We start from the raw sequence: 19240 nt of genomic DNA, 5'->3' as shown, positions 1-19240 counted from the left end.
AATTTCAACCGTTATATATTTATCATATATGATATATATAACTGAACATATTAGCAATTAAAAATGTACATTTAATCTATACTAGTATGTGCTTTTGAAAAATTTAAGTAAAAAGAACAAAGAAGGTAATAAAATTTATGTTTTTTAAATAGTTAGTTTTTTTAATAAATAAATTCAATAATCAATAAATTTGATTTAGTGGAACATATATTGAGCCCTTCTGATAGTCGACTCAACCTTATAAAAAAGAAGACTAGAGTATGTTATAACAAGAATCAGAAATAATTTAGTATATAACATATTTTGAGTATTAATCCTAAATTATTAATTAGTTTAAATTCTAAATTGAGTTAGTATTTTTGACCTAATATTAAAAGGCAATGAGATGAAATATCACATATTTAAATTTCATTCATCATGTCAAGAGATCAAACTCAATCAGAAATTTAAGATAATAATATTGTTAATTTACACTCCAAATTATTTAATACATCCTCTATTCCTTTAAATTTCTCGAGTCGAGTGACTCTTTGACTGCACTCTCCTCTATAGGTATGAGTTGCCGTCTTTCTTTCCTCCCTAAACCCTAACCATAGTTTTCTATGAACGGGATGATACACTGGATATGATGATGATTTGTCATTTTGGGGTGCTTAATATGTTGTTCACATATAGAATCTTTATATATATATATATATATATATATATATATATATATATATATATATATATATATATATATATATATATATATATATATAATTTAGACAAAAATAACTTTTTCATATTCTTTTTTAATATTTTAATAATGCTTATGGTCCTCACATATCTTCCACAAACTTAATTTTAACTTTTTTACATTCCTTATAGTCCCACATGTTTTTCACTAACTTTATAAAAATATTTTTTATTAGTGTTGGTCCCCATATTTTTCACTAACTTTCTTTTAATATTTTTTAAATGTTTATGGCTCTCACTTTTGCCTTTATTAAAATAATTTGCAAATTACAACGTTAAAGTTTTGGACTTTTGCGATTTACAGGTTACAACCTTAATGTTTATTTTTATGAATTGCAGCCACCAAAGTATAAAAATCTACAGTGTTTAGACCCAATTAAAGAATTCTGACCACTTAACTTAAAATTTCGACCATCATAATGGTTGCAATTCGGTGATTTGGCCTAAATGACATAGACTTTGATACTTTTGTGGTTATAATTCGCAAAAAATAAACATTGAGACTGTAATTTACAAATTATCATCAAATTTATTATTCAATAAAATAATATATTTACTGTTTAGAAGGTTTTATTTTTTTCTATTCTTATGAATATTTTTTGTAGGAACTTTATTAAGTAACAGGGTAAGTGTAATATAACATTCTATAACATTAGGTTACACTATAATTTTTTTTTTTTTTTTGAAACTCGAATAACAGATATTTTATAACTGTCGTCACACCATCCAACAAAATAGGATATATTTTGGAAATTGAAAGTTTGGAATGCTTCACATTGGCATCACTGTGATGGTATAATATACAAATAAAGATATTAATTTATACATATATATGGTTACTATCAAAACATAGTTCTTTCGACTTGTTCATCTTGCCTCAATCTAGGATTATTCTTCAGTTCGTTCCAATTATTTGAAGCTTTTAATATAAATATAAATATAAATATGTGGTTGATGAATAAGATTAAAGAAGATAATAAATATTTAAAAAAAATTTCTTTTTAGACTAAGATTTGACAAAAATATATGATTTTAATAAATTATTTTATTTAATGATAGGGTAGGCTGGAAAAAGAAAAAGTAGAGTGAAAACCTAGCTCATAATCTTACTAGAGAAAAATACTACTTGCTCGAACTAAGATATATAAGATTCGGGTTTTAGATTTGAATGATATTTTATGATTATATATATTGTAAAGAAAAAGTATAATTATCCTCTCAAAAAAAAGCAAAAGTATCATTATTAATAATAAATTAATGTCTAGTTTTTTTTTTATTTTTACTTGCAGCAATTTTTTATTCACAATTTTTTTTATTATTTCGCTTTTTTCTTTTTTGATGTAAAAACATTTTTACTAATTTTACTACTTTAATTTATTTGTATTGATCTCAATATAATTTCTATAAACAAGAGAAATATTAAAATTTTCTCAATAATGTTTTTAACATTTAAGCTTTAACTAATCTCTTTTTCAAAAAAAAAAAAAGCTTTAATTAATCTCTCTAAATGTTGTAATTCTACTATTTTAAATTTGTAACCATACTTTGCAATATAATTTAAAAAAAAAGGAATTTTGCTCAAAATAATGTCCAAAAAACATACTCATATCTTTTTTATTTAGGGTCACTAAAATTATATTTCCATTCTATGATCCACGCACGGTTCAATTTGTATACAAAAACTAAAATCTTGATAAAAACAAGTAGAATGTTGTTATTGTCAGTAATTCTACATTTTATATACTACAAAATTTAACTTTTACAATACAAATACAATCACTGACAATGCGAAAAAGCTCTTAGAATAACCACGGATAATATCATCAAATCGATTTGCAACTAATGGGTGACAACTAAATTTTTCTAGAGTGATTAATATTATCCGACAATATAATCGATTTTAAACTTACATTAAATAAAATAAAAATAAAAACATTAATTTGAGTAAAAATTCCCAAATAAAATGAGAGGAGAAGGTACAAATGATGATAAAAACAAGTTATAGAATAAAGACAACATCAATAAATATGTATTGTCTACTTATCATAGACAGTTTTGGTATGTGACATTATTAATTAGACACCACCCCTCATTGTTTTCTAATGCTTGCTTATCCATGCTTGGATTATCTGGAATTGATATACGAAACTTCCCACGCATAAATCTTTAATTCAATTAAATAAAAAAGTTTTGTTTTTATTTTGAATTATTTTCATGCATTTTCAAAATTACATTTTTGTTTTGGTGTAAAATAGTCATTTTCTAATCTACTTTATTCTTTTTTAATGTATTTTCATTAATTTTTCATTCTCACTAATAGATTTGGAATTTTTAAAAAATATTTACTCTTATCGTTTGATTTCATATTAATGAAAAATAACAAAACGTATTCAATTAAAGTGTAGAAATTTCTCTGTAATTAAGCTTTTTATTTTATCTATTTCATTTCATTAATACACAAAAACTGTATAATATATTATTCTCTCTATTTCATTTCATTAATCAAAAGTTGTATAGTGGTATTAATCAAACATTTTACAATATTATTGAAGTTGCCAATTCGGGCAGCTAAAATTATATATTATTCTCTTTATTCTATTTTATTGGTTCCATGTGGAATATTAATACATACATGAAAAGAGAAATAAAAATGTGGTTAATCTGAATATATATGAGTTTAATACATCATATATAGAATTTTTTTTAATTCATTTCGCGTTTAAATCTATTATTTTATTTAATATGGATGGACGACTTCAAATGGATCAGCTTAAAGTATTTTAAAAAAATAAGCGCTTTTTGTTCGGGAATTCAATTTTCATTTTTTTTAATGTTTTTTTTATTATTAGGCCTTTTGTGTGGACTCGACTCATATTGAAATGGTAAATTTTTGATGTATATCTACGAAGTTGTATAATAGACGATATAAATGGAACTAATTAATCGGTTAGACCATAAATATCAAAAGTACTGTACCTTTAGAGAGGATGGTGAAAAAACAAACTTGAATATACTTCCCTCTGATCCCATATTATATTTTACTTTTTATACATTTTAATGTGTTATTTTGTTTATTTATATGTTGAATTATATAAATTTAAAAATGATAAAAAGTTAATATTATGAAAGTATGCGATTAGACGATTCAAACAAGAGCTCATTAGACTATATTTTTACTTATACATAAGTCGAAACATATAAAATAAGCTTGAATGATGAATAGTGCACATAATCGAGATGTAGCGAGTATTTCAGAACGGAGAAAATATATACATGATATCTTCAATATTGTTCTATGCCATTCTAACCAAACTCTTCATTTTAATTAACCAATTTTCTAATTAAGAGTTAATAGATTTTAGCTGATTATAATCTTTTGAAATTAAGATTCTGACATTATTAATAATAATACTAGTTAATAATTTTCTAACATATTGTTTGAATAATTTTCGTAATTTAATATATATCTTAAATTTTTATTCCAAAATAGTAAAACATTTATGTGAGATTGAGTTATACTATGTTTATATAATTGTTCTACTTAATTAACCTACGCAAATGAGAATATATCTTCAATAATACTAGTTCTTTTAGTGGGGTTATGTGTTTCGTGCTCTTTGTCTTGCGGGTCGCTAACCTTGAGCAGTTCACTTTAAAATTAATAAAATCTCTTATTTAAAAAAAAAAAATAAAATATTAAAGGTTTTTGATAACTACCCAATTTGATATGTTTGATTCGCTTAGCAAGCTAGCTAATTACTAGTAGTAGTATATACTAACAAATAACAATAAAAAAATAAATTACAACTTTCCTTTTTATACATGAAATTCGTCAACATACATGAGATAATAAACGTTGAATAACATTTATCATCATATCACAAATATTTTTTTATCTTTTTTTCTCTCTATTTGCAAGCTGAACTTAATTTCAAATATAATCTGTAATTATATATTACTATTACTCTAACAGACATTAAGGGTGTGTTTGGAGGGAGTTGAAGTTGGGGATTGAAATTTTAGGGTGAAATTATAAAAAGTCCCTTGTATGTTTAAGGGGAACGAAAATTGACTAATGTTGAGACTTAGATATGAGTTGAGGCTCGGGAATGGAAAGTCACACAAAAGAAAGTTTTGAAGGAGGGTGGTATTTAGAGTTGAGACTTGGAAAATTTATAAAAATGACATTTTTGCCTTTAATGAAAGTAAACTAAAAGTTATAAGGACATAAAACATTTATTTTCAAAGTCTAAATTCAAGTCTCATTCCAAAGTCTCAATTATAGTCTCATAATTCTCATTTCCACGTGCCAAACACCCCCTAACTATACAACAATTTAAAAAATCAACATGCATAAGCAGTGATAACCATAAAGTAAACTATAATTATGAGAAAATCTTCAACCATTCAACTCGTGATTTTAATAGAATATCTGCGGTTTCTTCAATTACTTAATCTTAATATATATAATGATGCATCATAAGTAATTAATTATTGGGTTAAATCTACCCTCCCATTTTCTTGAAGAACTTTTAGAAGTTGAGCACCTTTCCTTTTCCCTCTAGCACTACAATCCCCTTGTTGCATGGCCAACACCACCGCACGTGCCACCTCTTCTGGTGGGGCTGCTTCCCACACTTGGTGATCATCATCCCCGCCACCATATACAGCGGTGAGCACACTAATCGCGTACTCCCGCCCTCGACCTTCCATCCTCCCCATTGTCGCCACCAGCATTGGCACCGCCAATGCATGTGCTCGCACCTCGGCAGCCCCCTCGGGGACCGTGCACATAAGCTCTAACGCCGCTAAAGCCCTTTCCGCCACCGCCCCATCAAGGTCCGCCAATGCATCCACCACCTGTGACGGCGCCCCACATTCCACCGCAACACGGCGGTTTCCTTCCGCCAAGCAAAGTGCTAGGAGCACTTTAGTAGCGGGTTTTGACAAGGTGGCCCGGGTCATTTCCCGGACCACCCCCTCCACCACCACTGCCGGGACAACCACTGAGGCCCCACTTTCAGGGACCGCATCGGATGGTGGGTTCGGGACAAGTGACTGTTCTAACATATGGAGTGCTGTAAGACAGTCTGATTCCGACCCAGATGTAAAATGGAGCTCCGCCATGTGAAAAAGCTCCATAAGGTCAGAAAACTGAAACCCTTTTTTCTTTTCCGGCAAACTCGCCGGGGAAACCACCATCTGTGGCGGCGGAGAGAATTCCGGTGGAGGATGAGGAAATGTAGGGGGAAACCTCCATTGAGTAAAACTCTGAGAAGTTGAAGATGAAGAAGATTCAGATTCAGAAGTTTTACCATGGTTGTTGTGATTATGAAGTGGTGGAATATTTATTGCATGGACAGAATTTTGACTTGTTAACTGCGGTGGCGGAACCGGTGGTTGGAGAGGAAGTGACGCCGGAAAATGCGACGGAGCTGAGCGAGTTGGGGTTGTAGGACTAAGAGGAGAATCAGTACAATGACGGAAAAAAGCACAAGAAAATAGTGAATGGCTTCTTTTTTGTGATTGATGGTTGTGAGAATGAGCTGCTTTCATGGTGTTAATCTAGAGAGAGAGAATAAAATGAAATAACTAGAGAATTATTAGTCATCAATAATGAAAAAATATATACTTGATCCAAGGTTTCAACAAGCTAGGTGTACTAGACTTTTTTTATTAGTGGGTCTAAAAATGAACTATACAACCCTGAGTGTATTAGACCCCGTTAAATTTAGACTTGAAAATTCAATTGAACTCGACCATGTTTAAGATTCGACAATCTGATCTATTTTTCTATAAGAATGGTGAATTTTTGAGTTTTATAAAATTATTTTCGAGTTATAACCTAATATTTTTTTTGTCAGTTCTATTATTTGAGTCAATATTTCAGAATTATAACTTTAAGGTTATTTTTCACGCAATTTGATAAGAAACTTAAATTCTAAATTTTATTAGAATAAACTGATCTAGTTTTTATATTAAATTTATTATCTATTAAGTTAAATCAAATGAGCTAATATCAATGGAATTGAATCGACTAATTTGACAAGTCTAGCCACAAAATTTTAACAATTCGTCTTGTATGGGATCATCTAACCACAAGATAGACTCATATAATTAGCTTATTTCTCTAATTAATCACATTAAAATTATATATAATCATTACGTTAAGATTATAAATAATTATTTTAAGATTACAAATAATAATTACTTTACAATAAAAATCAGTGAATAAGTGGGTAAGAGTAAAGATGGAGTAAATGAAAGAAAATGGTTTAGTTAGAAATGGTAGAAAAAAGAGGATGCTAACTTCAAGAAAGAAAAAGGGTTAAGTACGGAGAAAAGAGGGAGGTTTTAGTATGTCAGAATCAGACTGTATTTTCTTTTAATACAGTAGCCAGTAGGACTGGAGTAAATAAAAAACTATAAATGGGGATTGGTGAAAATAAAAAGATCACTAAAGAGTTTTTATTTTAGGGTGCAGTTTCCTCTCAAAGCTCATTAGGATGAAAGGAAAGTACCCTTAATTTGGAAGTTGCCTATCCCTATTCCCTATTATTATTCCTAATTGTTTTACTTGGAAGGGTTACTCCTGCAAGGGTGAGGGCCTGAGGGGAGAAAGAAAGGAGACTATAAATGGGATATTTTTCACTCAAAAGGTATAACTTGGAGTAAATTGTAAAGGAAAAGCCACAAAGTAGCAGTAGAAAGTTAGAGTTAATAAAGCAAAAAGCTAGTTTTACTCATTTTTTTAATTTAAAATACTTAATACGTCTCAAATTACTTGTAATATTAGAAACATAACTTTTATCACTCATATCTGCTTTATGCAAGGCTTTTACATGTTTGAAGGTAAAACCGACTACATTCCTCTAATACTCTCTTTGAAGGGAGTACGCGTATGAATTGTCCGTCACCTTTCCTCACTCAAACCCTACTTCCGAGCGGGACATTGAATATGATGATGATTAGAACTATAACATTATTTATTCATTATCCTTATTTTGTGATTAGTCTTATTTAATTCGTCTCATTGCAAAGATTTTTAATATCAAATTAGTATAATTTCGTATTTGTATCCCTTTAGAATGGACTAATAGGATAATCATTGAATAGAGACACACCTAAGTCGCATTAAAACCATTTTGTCTTTATTCACAAAACTAGCACCTCATGCGTTAATTGTAATAATATTACTATAAAAAGTATATTGAATTCTTAATTATGCTTTCAAAACAAATTAAAAAAAAACTTAAGGCTAGTTCGTTTTCATTTTTTTTTAATTTTTTCTTTTTTTTAATCAAAGTCATTATACTCCCTCAATTCCTATGGTATTGCATCACCTATATATCAATTAAAGAAATGAGTAAGAATGTGTAGATAAAAATTAAAAACTAGTGAAAATACACTATTTAAAATAAAAATGTTATAAGATTAAAAAAACGGATAAAAATAAAAATGATAACAAATTTCTAAGAAATGATAAATTATAATGTGTTTTTGTTGAATTTCATAAGTGTATATCGTGCTGAAAATGCTAAAACATGGATATTTATCAACTTGCAAACAAATACACCACTATAGAAACTTCATCACTAATATTTCTCTACATGAAGGGGCAATTACATGTCATCCTCAATAATTAGATAATGTTAAGCCCAAAATTAAATGATTTGAGTCATTGAATGACATTGTTCATGTGGCGTGATAAGATTCCTTATGTTTTCGTAATAATCTTATTCTACGATCATTTTGAGTTTACACCGTAATACTTAAAAAATTTTCAAATATTTAAGTTAAATAGTAAATAGTAAAAACAATTTGTTATTTCTTAGATGTTCCTTTTCACAAGGGAATACTAGCCCAATGCTAAAATTGCTTTGATTAATTCACCATTATTCCCTGCGGAAAGGAAGATCCAATAGATAAGATCCATGTCTAATTCATATTTTGATCAAATTGAAATTGATAATTATGATTGGAGTCATGTTCGATTAGCAAACTTGTAGTTCAAGTGTAGAATTTGAAGTGGTGGAAGGTCAAGTCCGATAATATTCGATTTTGGATTTGTAAAATCAATTTTAGTTATTTAACGAGCTCAGTTGATCAGTAGTCGATTTAAAGTTCTACTTGTTTGGGTTTAGAAATGGACTTGATTGATAGAGATGAATAATTAGTCAAACTTACTTTATGCAGTGACTGTTAAGTATAAATATGGTTTAATTTCATTTTTAAATTACAAACCTTCATACATAACAAGCAACAAAAAACATTGTTACAAAGATTAAATAATTAAGTTTGGTTATATGCAAAATGATTAAAACTTAACAACGGATTAAAAGTGAGATTCTCACCATTCAATTTTAAGTCTAAGACTAGTTTGTAGTTTCATCTTAAGTTCAAACGAGATTAATTGATTCTTAATTAATTTAAATTAACATTAAGTTAGTTGAAAGATGAAATGTGTTTTATATTTTTTATATTTTCACGTCAGTTTAACATACTTTAATTACCATTTAATTTAGTCAATTAATAGTAGAGTCAATTGTACTTTAGTCAAGAGCTTCAAATATTGATTCAACTCGAGTTTAGTTAGACTACCATAAAATTATACGTAAAGCAGCCTAATGCTTAAAAATAAACTATTGAAGTTCCATCAATTGATAATTTTTGGGATTGAAAATTTGCAGCATGAATATATATGAAAGAAAAATAGAGAATATATATGATGATCAAAGTGTGAAGATAATTTTTGATTACATTTGAGAGAAGAGTTTGAAGATAACTCAGATTACATTTAATTTATACTCAAAACTTTACAAATACTTCATAGCCATTGTGGTATTAAATCCACAGGATTTTACCTGCCTGCTATATGGAATTATTAGTAAATCCACAGAATTTTACCAGCCTGCCATATGGAATTACTAGTACTCCTTAATTATTGGCTCATGAAGACAATTACTCCCATTGCCCCACCAATTTCGCCCCAAAGGCAATTGCATTAAAATATAAAAATGGATAAAATAATATTTTATGGAAAAGCTTGAAAAAGACGTAGATGAGAATTAAAAAAAGAATGTAAATTATGACTAAAATAAAAATAAGATAAATTTAATAATACAGATAAAAAGAAAGTGAGATAAATTTGATGGAACAGATTAAGGCTATTTCATTTGTGTAGTAATCTCTAGTAATTCTAGATTTACAATGACGATGAGTTACCTCACCACAAATATGCTACAAAATTTGTTAAGTGTAAATATTGTTCAAAAAAAATGTTAAACTTGTCAAAAACAAAATATTGGATACAGAAAAATCACCTCCACTTATCTCTCAATTCTTTTCGCTCAGATAAGATCCAGGTGACAAAGATTGCAGCTACAAGCGCAACAATGGTTAAGAGAAGTAGTGCATAACTGAAGTCTTCTGTCAAGGAGTCATAAGTTCTCGATGGGGTAAGGCGGGTGAAAGACAAATCGGTTTCATAAGCAAAGATGAGTATAGTCGACTCTAGTTTTGCTGGAATAGAAACTATGCCTCTAAGACCTTCCACTTTGAGTGCATGAGTCAGATAGGACTGCAAAAAAAACATCATCAGATATACATAAAATACCAAAATCCGTAGGTCTTAATATAGGTCAAGTATGGAAATCTGAGGACAAATACGTTCTTTATTTCGATGTGGCCAAGATTCATAGTTTTTTAGTTTTGTATTATAATTGACTATTGAAATGACTTATTAAATCACGTGCACTTCTTATTTGCGTGAAGTTGCAAAAGACGTTTGCTACCAAGGTTCAATCAACAAAAACCTCTTTGTCAGCACGGGTAAGTTGCGTACATCCAACCGCCCAGCTCCTATAGGTTGGAGCCATTTAAAGGTATTTGAATAATGGAAACAATAATTCAAACAAGAAGAAATGATTTTTATTGTTCAGATACAATTACAACAGGTTCTTGAGTCCTCAGTAGTCACTACCTCCACTCAAGTTTAGGCAAGTTCTATGAGTTTCAGAACCAGGATAGAGATAATTACAGCTAAAAACCTTATTTTTATGGGTAGGAGGGATAGATGGGGTGAAAGTTTGGTGCCTGGCATGCCTATGCAGACTTGCAGAGTAGAATACATAGGGGTACTGAAGAATTGAACATAGATGCCGAGAAACTATAACATAAGATAAGAAGATGAGAACTCTAAAGACAAATATTAAAGGTTCAGTAATACTCCACATTTAGCTACAAGCCTGGCTACCAAGATCAGATATTTAGCAAATTTTGACACCACCCAAAGCAACAATGCTTTAATGCACTCAGTGTCTACATCAAAACTCTTCAAGTATCACCATGACTCAACATCATACCAATTTTCAAAGATTTCCTTCAAGAGGCTTGAAGCATTATAAATGATTTTGTTGAAGAGGTTTGGACTTTGGAGCCACATGGATCATGGTACAACGAAGTAAAAACAAGACCAGCTAACCAAAGGTCAACTGTGACGGACGTGCATAATATAACATACCTTGGGATTAATAGGCAATGAATCTGTTAGAGGTATAATACATCCTCTAAATCAGTCGGCGTTGGATTCGTTGTCCGACGAGGATCAAGAAACCGCTTTTCACGAGCCAAAACCTGAGAATAATTGACAAATTTAAATCATTACACATCAAGTGGTTTAGAAATGAGCTTTTGCAAAAAAAAAAAAAAAAAGAAAAAAAAAAGAAAACTTATCAAACCCAACCTAACCTGTTCACCAGTAGTTCCTACAAGAAGCTGCTTTGCTGTTATTCCCTTTGCGGTCAAGGTTACGGATATTGTCTTCACAGATTGGGTAAAAAAATAAGATTGTGACTTTGTCATGATTTCTGACCGAGAATAAGAGGAAATTAGGGAAGTAAGATTATGTTTCCCAATGATCAAGCTCCAGACATTCTTGTCCAGCAGATAGCAAATATGTTAAAAAACATGGTTAGGTGAACTCGGATTGCATAAACAATCAGCACATGGAGTTCAAAATTATACCGCTCGAGATTGATCATAAAGCTCAATCACCGTCATCTCATATCGATGGGCCCTGAGATTAAAATAGTGATAGACAACCCAGTTCTCACTGAAAACCTTCAAGGACAGGTAAAAATAAGGTGCATGAGAATGGAGGAATTTGCAATTATAGAGTTACAATATAAAAGAGAAAAAAAAACCCTGGAAACAACTTACTGCACGGACAGGACCCTGTGCGCCATGGTGCGTCACACGGTGTAGTATCCGACCAGTCACAGTATCTATGAGGTACACAACCAAACATGCCTCATCAGGGGTTACCGATCCAATTTCACCAGCCGCTTTTGGTGCAACAGTGGCAACAAATAATAGATTTTTGGATATATACTTGTACATCACATCTCGGTCAGCCATCACCTTTGCTTGAGTGTGTACCACCAAAAGAGCAACAAACAAGTTTTTAAGATCCAAATGTTTAATATGACAGAAAACACTGGTGCCGAAAAAAAGAATAATAAATAAGGATCACCAATGCCTGAAGGAAATTCAAAATGGATCAAATTTGGGATAACCATCATAATATTATCATGCTTTATTGCTATGCACTAAGATCTGATATCACTAAAAAATCACATCAATTAAAATGACGAAGCAGCTTTAAGGATTTTTTAGCCATCTAACTAGAACAATTCGGCACCAAAGTGCACTTCAGATAAATCTATCACCTTAAATTTTAGAGTCCGTGTTCTAATAACTAAATCAAAGAACCTAAAAGCTACATGCACATCACCCTGACTACACTAAAATTATGCAACAGCCGCAACTTTAGACACTAAATTCTATGAACAGATCAACAGAATAAAATTCTTCAAAACATCACAGAACAAATAGATGAACAGACAAAGAGGAAACAAAGTTCAGAGGAAAAAGTAGCCCAAACATACCTCACTTGACTTCCTTGCAGCAGTTGCAATGATCTTTTCCGAGTCTGAAGGGAGTACAATTGACCATAGATCCTTTGACCTAAAGCAAAATTGATCAGCCAGCTCATTCATGCATTTTCCATTTAATGCGAATCCTCTCAATATGTTATTTTCAGTATCAACAGAGTGCCAGTACACATTAGAAAACTCCTCAAATATAGCAGCAGATTCAGGAGTCTTAGGGTATAAATGCACAATGCTATTTGCATCTACAAATAAGTGAAGACACCTTACTGTTGAGTCCACAAATGGCAATGGTATGACTTCAGCAACAGAATGAGCTAACCCCAGTGAGTTCAGCTCCTGCCCTATGTAGGTGTCAACAATTGAAATAATACCAGGCGCATCAACTACATTCCCACAACGACCAACAACAAGAACAGCTGGATTCTCATTCAAAGCGTGATGATGAGGAACCTGCCACTGATACAGATTGAGAACAACAGGATTCTCACACGTATCGGATTTCCGCAATTTAGGCAGAAAAATGGACCAAACTACTCGTCCATCTCCCGACTGCAATGCATAAACTTTCCCGGCTTTAGTCAGTGCTACTAGCAATTTCCAAAAGCCATTATGATCTTCGGTCAAATTGCTTTTTCCAGAACTCTTTATCCTCAATTCCTGAATGGCGGCCATATCTTCAGGGTGACCAAGCATCAAAGTCCCTTTAAGTTTCAAAAAGTGTCTGACATAAAAGTCAATCAGGAAACAACACAGGTAAAGATAATTCTTGTACACTCTTAAGTCTTAACTGAACATTGCAAAACAACACTGGCGAGAAAGCTAACAAATCTACAAGCAAATCAGTAGATGTGATCACCAATAAAGTATTTGCTTATTTTTTTGAAGTACTTTTCCTTTTTTTAATAAGTGTTGGGTGCCTTCATTCAACAGCGTTCTTTTGGGGATTGAAAGAAAAGATGACATTCAAATCTCAATTCTAAAAGAGCTATCCATCAATATGAAAATGACATGTAATTCAATACACTTATAATTTAACAGTGATTGACTGATTAAAATGTTCACAAAAATTAAAAGATGTTCATCTGAACCTATAGAAATAGCTTTTGGTGGAATCATCATCAAAATAAACAAGAGAACTATTACTTATTGTATCCTTTAACAATAAATCTGGACAGAAATATTTTTAAATAGTTTGAAATTGAAGTAGTTGGTTCTTTTTTCATTTTTCTATTTCATGGGTAAGAGGTATAGGCGAGAACATCTAGAACCTGTAAAAGAAGCTCCACATACAGGTTTCTCTACATAAAACAACGACAAAGCATAAAAATTGATTTTAATTTTTATCCAGTACCACTTCTACAACAACGATACCAAAGCATTAATCGATAAGGGTCAGTCGCACGAACTAAAACAGATTAGTATGAGAGAATATCAATTAAAAAAGATTATAGTACTTTATTTGACTTATTGAATACTAATCTTTTAATGATCATCATACAATTTTCTTTTCCTTCTATTGTCAAACGCAGAATGCTCCTACATATGCAGAATGCTCCTAAAATACTCACTTGGAAAAAGCTACTTTGTCATTAATTTTACAACACATGTCCAATAATCACCAATGACAAATCAAATTTCTATATACTCTTATCTTATTCCGACTTTGTTTGAAACCTTTTGGTGATAGCGTCTTGCTCCACATCTATATTCTATATCTTAACACTTGACTAGAATAGAATGGGTCGTAGACTCTCAGTTAAGAGTGACCCATCATTAATGGGTCAACTTAATTTGATTAGAAACAAATGACCCATTGTAGGCAAATATAACGCATTCAATTAACGGATAAATAAAAGGCTCTTCCTTCAACTAAGAATGTAAAACAAAACACTCTTGTTTCTTCCTAAACAAAAGGCTCTCTTCACGGGAAAGCTTCACAATTGAATCTACCCTTAAATGTTAAACCAAATTTGACACGATGGAAGTTTTTATCATTTCATTATCAAGTAAGAATCACAGGAGCTCGAAGATGAAAAATTAAAATTCGCAATACATTTAAACAACACCAAAATTCCAATCATTCATCAAAACTCAAAAGTTCTTTACAATTTGACAAAAACTTAGTTTCAAAAAGCGCGAGGCGCACTGAGGTGCAAAAGGTCTTAGAGCCTAAGCGCAAAGTGCAGGTTAAAAGAGCAAGCTTTTTGTAGGTGGGGCACACTTTTTTGCTAAAAAGCTTAAAAATCAATTTAAAAACATATATAATACTTAAAACAAGATGACATTCATATTTTAGTTCAACAAGTTTGAAATCGTTTATTATCCTTGTAGTAAACACATAACTATTTTAATGAGAATATGAGGAATACCCAAAGTTATTATTTTCTTCTTCTTCTTCACTTCTTTTATTCTTCTAAAGAAGCAATGGCTTCTTGCACTTCACATTCGACTAATTTTGGGTTTCCAGTCATATTTCTTTTCCAAACAAACAAGCATTAGTAAATTACCCAGTCCAACAAGGAGGCTCACCGCGCCAAGCGGTTTTGAGTTAGTTTTTCGAAGATTCAATTTTTTTATTCAAAAAGTAAAGATCAAAACTTTAGAATAATTATTTAAAGTTACCAAATAAAGATGAAGTGGTGATGAAATAAAACCTATACTAATTTCTTAATCAAACCCAAAAGATTGAATTAATTAAAAGAATTAACTTTGAAAAAATAAATTAAATGAATCAAGGTTGACTAATGGTGGTTTGGCTCAAGGCATAACTAGGAAGGGCCAAAAGGTGGTTGCAAGTGGGGTGCTGGGTTGCGCAAAACTGGCTGGGTGTGTGGATGTGCTTGCATAGTAAAATCATCCGCCATGACGTTCCAAACACAAGTAGAAATGCAGAATAGTAAAACCAGTGCAAAAGCAATAAAACGGATAATTAGTATCTACATTGTAATCACTTACAAACAAGGGGTACTCACTTATATCTACTGCCAAGACTATCCCTCACTGCTTAAAAAATAAGTCGACATCGAAATTCATACCTTCAGCCACTCAAGAAGACCTTGCTCCATTTTGCCAACTGATACACCTTTCTTTTTCTAGGGGTAGCTCTGAAGTAGTTACATCTACAATTGAAGCAAGCCCATCTTCTCTGGTCCAAACAATATTACCTTGTTGCAATAATAATGAAGAGTGATCTTCCATAACAACCAATGCTCTAAATCAATAAGATCCATCGGTGCGAATATAATTATTTATGAAAACCTTCTGAACAAGCCCTCGTTCTGGTCAATCTGAATGCTTTCTTTCAGAAGATCAGTACTATAGTCATCACCAGGCTTCACTGTAAGATGAGTTTTACCACCCCCTTGTTGAACAATTCCAAACGCTTGCTGCTCTTCAGTAAATGAAAGAGCATCACTAACTGCTGCAGAATCTTCAATTTTGTCCACAACTTCAAGCTTGCTTTGGTCATTAACTTTCACAAAAACTATATAGGGACTGCACCTTATGGCAAACATTCCTACTAGCTTCAAAGGTAATACAGTAGCCCTTTCAAAAATTTGTGGAACAAGATCATGAATCTCTGCTTCCTTGAAACTGAGTTTTCCATCATTTAACCTTACTATCCCCAGCAATGTAAGCTGAACATCCAGAGCTACAAATATTTCACTGGAAACAGGAGATAAATCCCTAGAGAAGCCACCAGGAATGTCAATAGAATCTCGCAGGAGTAACTCTCCAGTTTTGATATTCATTCCATAGGCATGTAACTTGGAGGAGCCGGCAAAACCTACAGCATACATGACATCACCACTGACAGGCTTGACTAACTGTTGAAGCTCCACACTGACAAAAAAAGGCACATGAAATACAAAAACAAGGCTATCAAGTAGCTGCAGTAAAGAAAGTAGACTAAGTAATTTATCAACCTTTCAAGTTCCAAATTCCACAGGACTAGTCCATCTACACTAGATACTGCATGGAGGCAACCATTACTATATACAAGAATTACATTATCACGCTCCACCTTCAAATCAATCTGTGCAATAATAGAGGAAGTTTTAGAAGGCTATGTGATATGTTGTGCAAGAATACCCAGCTGTTCAGGTTATAAAGATAATCTGATAAACTGAAATACAACTTATCAGTAAAAACAATTCAGAAATAAAGTCTCACACTTTCTTAGCAGCATCACATACAAAGGGGAGAACCTTACTGATAAAAGATTTTCATATACTATTCATCCCCAATGAAAAAAAACCATGAACAATATGGAAACCATCAACAGCTACAGCAGAAGTAAATGAGGAAATGCTATAACTAACCACTGTCAACAACAAAGATTCTGATGGTTTCTTGCCAACAAGAAATGACTCCCACACCATCTGCCCATCAGGAAGATTCCATGCTCTAAGGATGCTCCCCTTTGATGAAAGTGTAAGGACATCTGGTCAAATGTCAAATTAAACAAATATAGAGAAGAATGTTAAGAAACACTGTTCCTACTTGAGATCTGTCACTCAACTGACAACACAAGGGCACTAGTTCATTTTAAATTTCTAATTTTTCTTTCTTTTTGGAAAATGTTGCAATTACTGAAAGCATATTAGCTTGTGATCTATTAGAAAGGAAGGCCACAATCCCATCTTGAAGGGTGGATAAAAGATTCCGCTATCGACGATGGTTTCAACTTCAAAAATAACCCTCCCACCTCCTCTGCAGTTATGGAACTCTCCAAAACACTTCCCGTATGAGGAATACAACAAAGCCTAGCTTCCCTATTAAAAATACTTGCAAAAATTAGAGGGCCAAAAAGGGTTCTTCGTACTTCTTCTGACCTTTGCGAAAAATCCCTCGACGATAAAAAAGTTCACACAATCTCTCCATTGATATCAAAGCAAAACAAACTTCAAGAACAAACCTCAAGCACCGATGTCGAGCTCCCCTATTTTGACAAGTTTAATGGTCATGCTCGTTTAACTTTCATCATATTATTTTCTTCACAAAATTCATTTAAATGTATTATTATTTGAAGATCTAGAATTAGTTGGTAATGAAAAATTGTAAGCAACAACACCTTTTTATGATAAAAGTTTTATTATAATGGAGATGACATGGTAAATCTCAGCAAAATTTTACATTACAAATATTTAATATCAACAACCAAAAAGGCCCTGCGTCTTAGTGATATCAATATAGTTTCTACTTATAGACACTCCATCCACCTGAAAGCTAACGCCTTCAACTACTCTCCAAGTTATAAGCAAAAAAAAAAAACAAGAACTACATAAAGTCAACGATTAATACCACACAAGAAAAATAAATTTGTATCACAAAATAATTGGTATATCACGTGGCAAAAACATCATATCTCCCCATCATAAAAACATCACATATCAATCAACATGACAACATTTCAAATTCCTAATCAAATTCCGATAACTTATAAAAAAATTCAAAAGCATGCTTAAAATAACTGAAAAACAACAAAATCAACTTACAAGAGCAATATCAATGTGATCAATTGGATCCTTCTCTCCAAGCACGTGTCTCCAAACTTCAATAAAACAACAGCCGAACCAAAAATCAAAATTTCACCAATAATCTCATAAATTAAAACAGAATAACACAAAACAGGAGGAAAAGCATACAAATCTGGCCTCGACGAAGATCAAGAGAAGCGATAACACTCTCTTCAGTGGAAACAACAAGTCTCTTTCGTTCAGCTTTTGGAGTGTGAAAAACAGCTTGTTTTACTTTACCTAAGTACTGCTGATTCTGCGAAAAGTAATCGAAAACAATGACTTGAAGACATGGATTGAGATTGATGACATTGAAATGAAACTGAAGAAAGTGACAATTACCAGTCCATTAAGCCAATTTGATCTTCATAGAGAGCGAAAGCAAAAAAAGAAGAAGAAAGGAAGAAAAAATAAGGAGAAATGCCCTAATCGCCATAGCCATGGCGGGCAGCGAAGACGATGATGGATGTTCTCTCAGGAGAGAAAAACAGAGAAATCTATTTGGCGGTTAACAGCTATACTTGAGACTGATTCTTTCGTATTAGTAGGATTAGGAGTCCTTTACTTTTTCTGGTGTGCCGGATAATCTAATCCCTAAATACTAGCATGTCATTGTAACATATTATGTGAGAAAATATCACTGTTAATATAAAATAATAGTGCTACAAAGTAAGTATGATACAAACATAGACTCAATTATTTTGTATAGGCAGTGAGAATTAAACAAAGTAAAATAGAAAATCCAACCACTATATCATCATGTAATTTTAAAAGTTTTTGGATTTAAAAATAGTAGAGTTCAATAAAATTAAAATTTAAATCGATACATGTAACATTGGAACATTAACTTTTAGTTCTAAATAAAAACATTATCATTAACATGAAAGTCGAATTTCATGTCAATTAAAATGTACTACTTATCAAAAAATATATATATGTTTGATTGTCGATGTTTCTCCCTAGCGAACTAGACCTTCACTTCTTTCTTTCTACTAAGAACCAAAGTATTTAACATCAACTCATTATAGA

At 31.7% G+C, this 19240-nt stretch overlaps 2 protein-coding genes across 2 annotated transcripts; both read right to left on the bottom strand.

Annotated features, from left to right (window-relative positions):
- Positions 1–4535: 4535 nt before the first annotated feature.
- Positions 4536–6382, bottom strand: LOC130804599 (uncharacterized). The gene has a single exon (XM_057669095.1). The coding sequence runs from the start codon at positions 6292–6294 to the stop codon at positions 5230–5232; it is 1065 nt and encodes a 354-aa protein (XP_057525078.1). The 5' UTR covers positions 6295–6382; the 3' UTR covers positions 4536–5229.
- A 3503-nt stretch (positions 6383–9885) lies between these two features.
- Positions 9886–18788, bottom strand: LOC130804598 (uncharacterized). The gene is given in 16 exon segments (XM_057669094.1): positions 9886–10318; positions 11261–11301; positions 11304–11373; positions 11488–11673; positions 11764–11859; positions 11959–12159; positions 12687–13414; positions 15727–15781; positions 15783–15976; positions 15979–16535; positions 16619–16728; positions 17015–17113; positions 18191–18246; positions 18341–18467; positions 18535–18623; positions 18626–18788. Coding segments are annotated over 16 exon segments (2898 nt in total). The 5' UTR covers positions 18654–18788; the 3' UTR covers positions 9886–10057.
- Between the last annotated feature and the right edge of the window lie 452 nt (positions 18789–19240).

Source organism: Amaranthus tricolor, chromosome 17 (genome assembly GCF_026212465.1).
Source record: "Amaranthus tricolor cultivar Red isolate AtriRed21 chromosome 17, ASM2621246v1, whole genome shotgun sequence".
In the NCBI taxonomy this organism is placed as follows: domain Eukaryota; kingdom Viridiplantae; phylum Streptophyta; class Magnoliopsida; order Caryophyllales; family Amaranthaceae; genus Amaranthus; species Amaranthus tricolor.
Note: the sequence above shows the minus strand (reverse complement) of the source record. Positions and strands in the feature narration are given on the sequence as shown.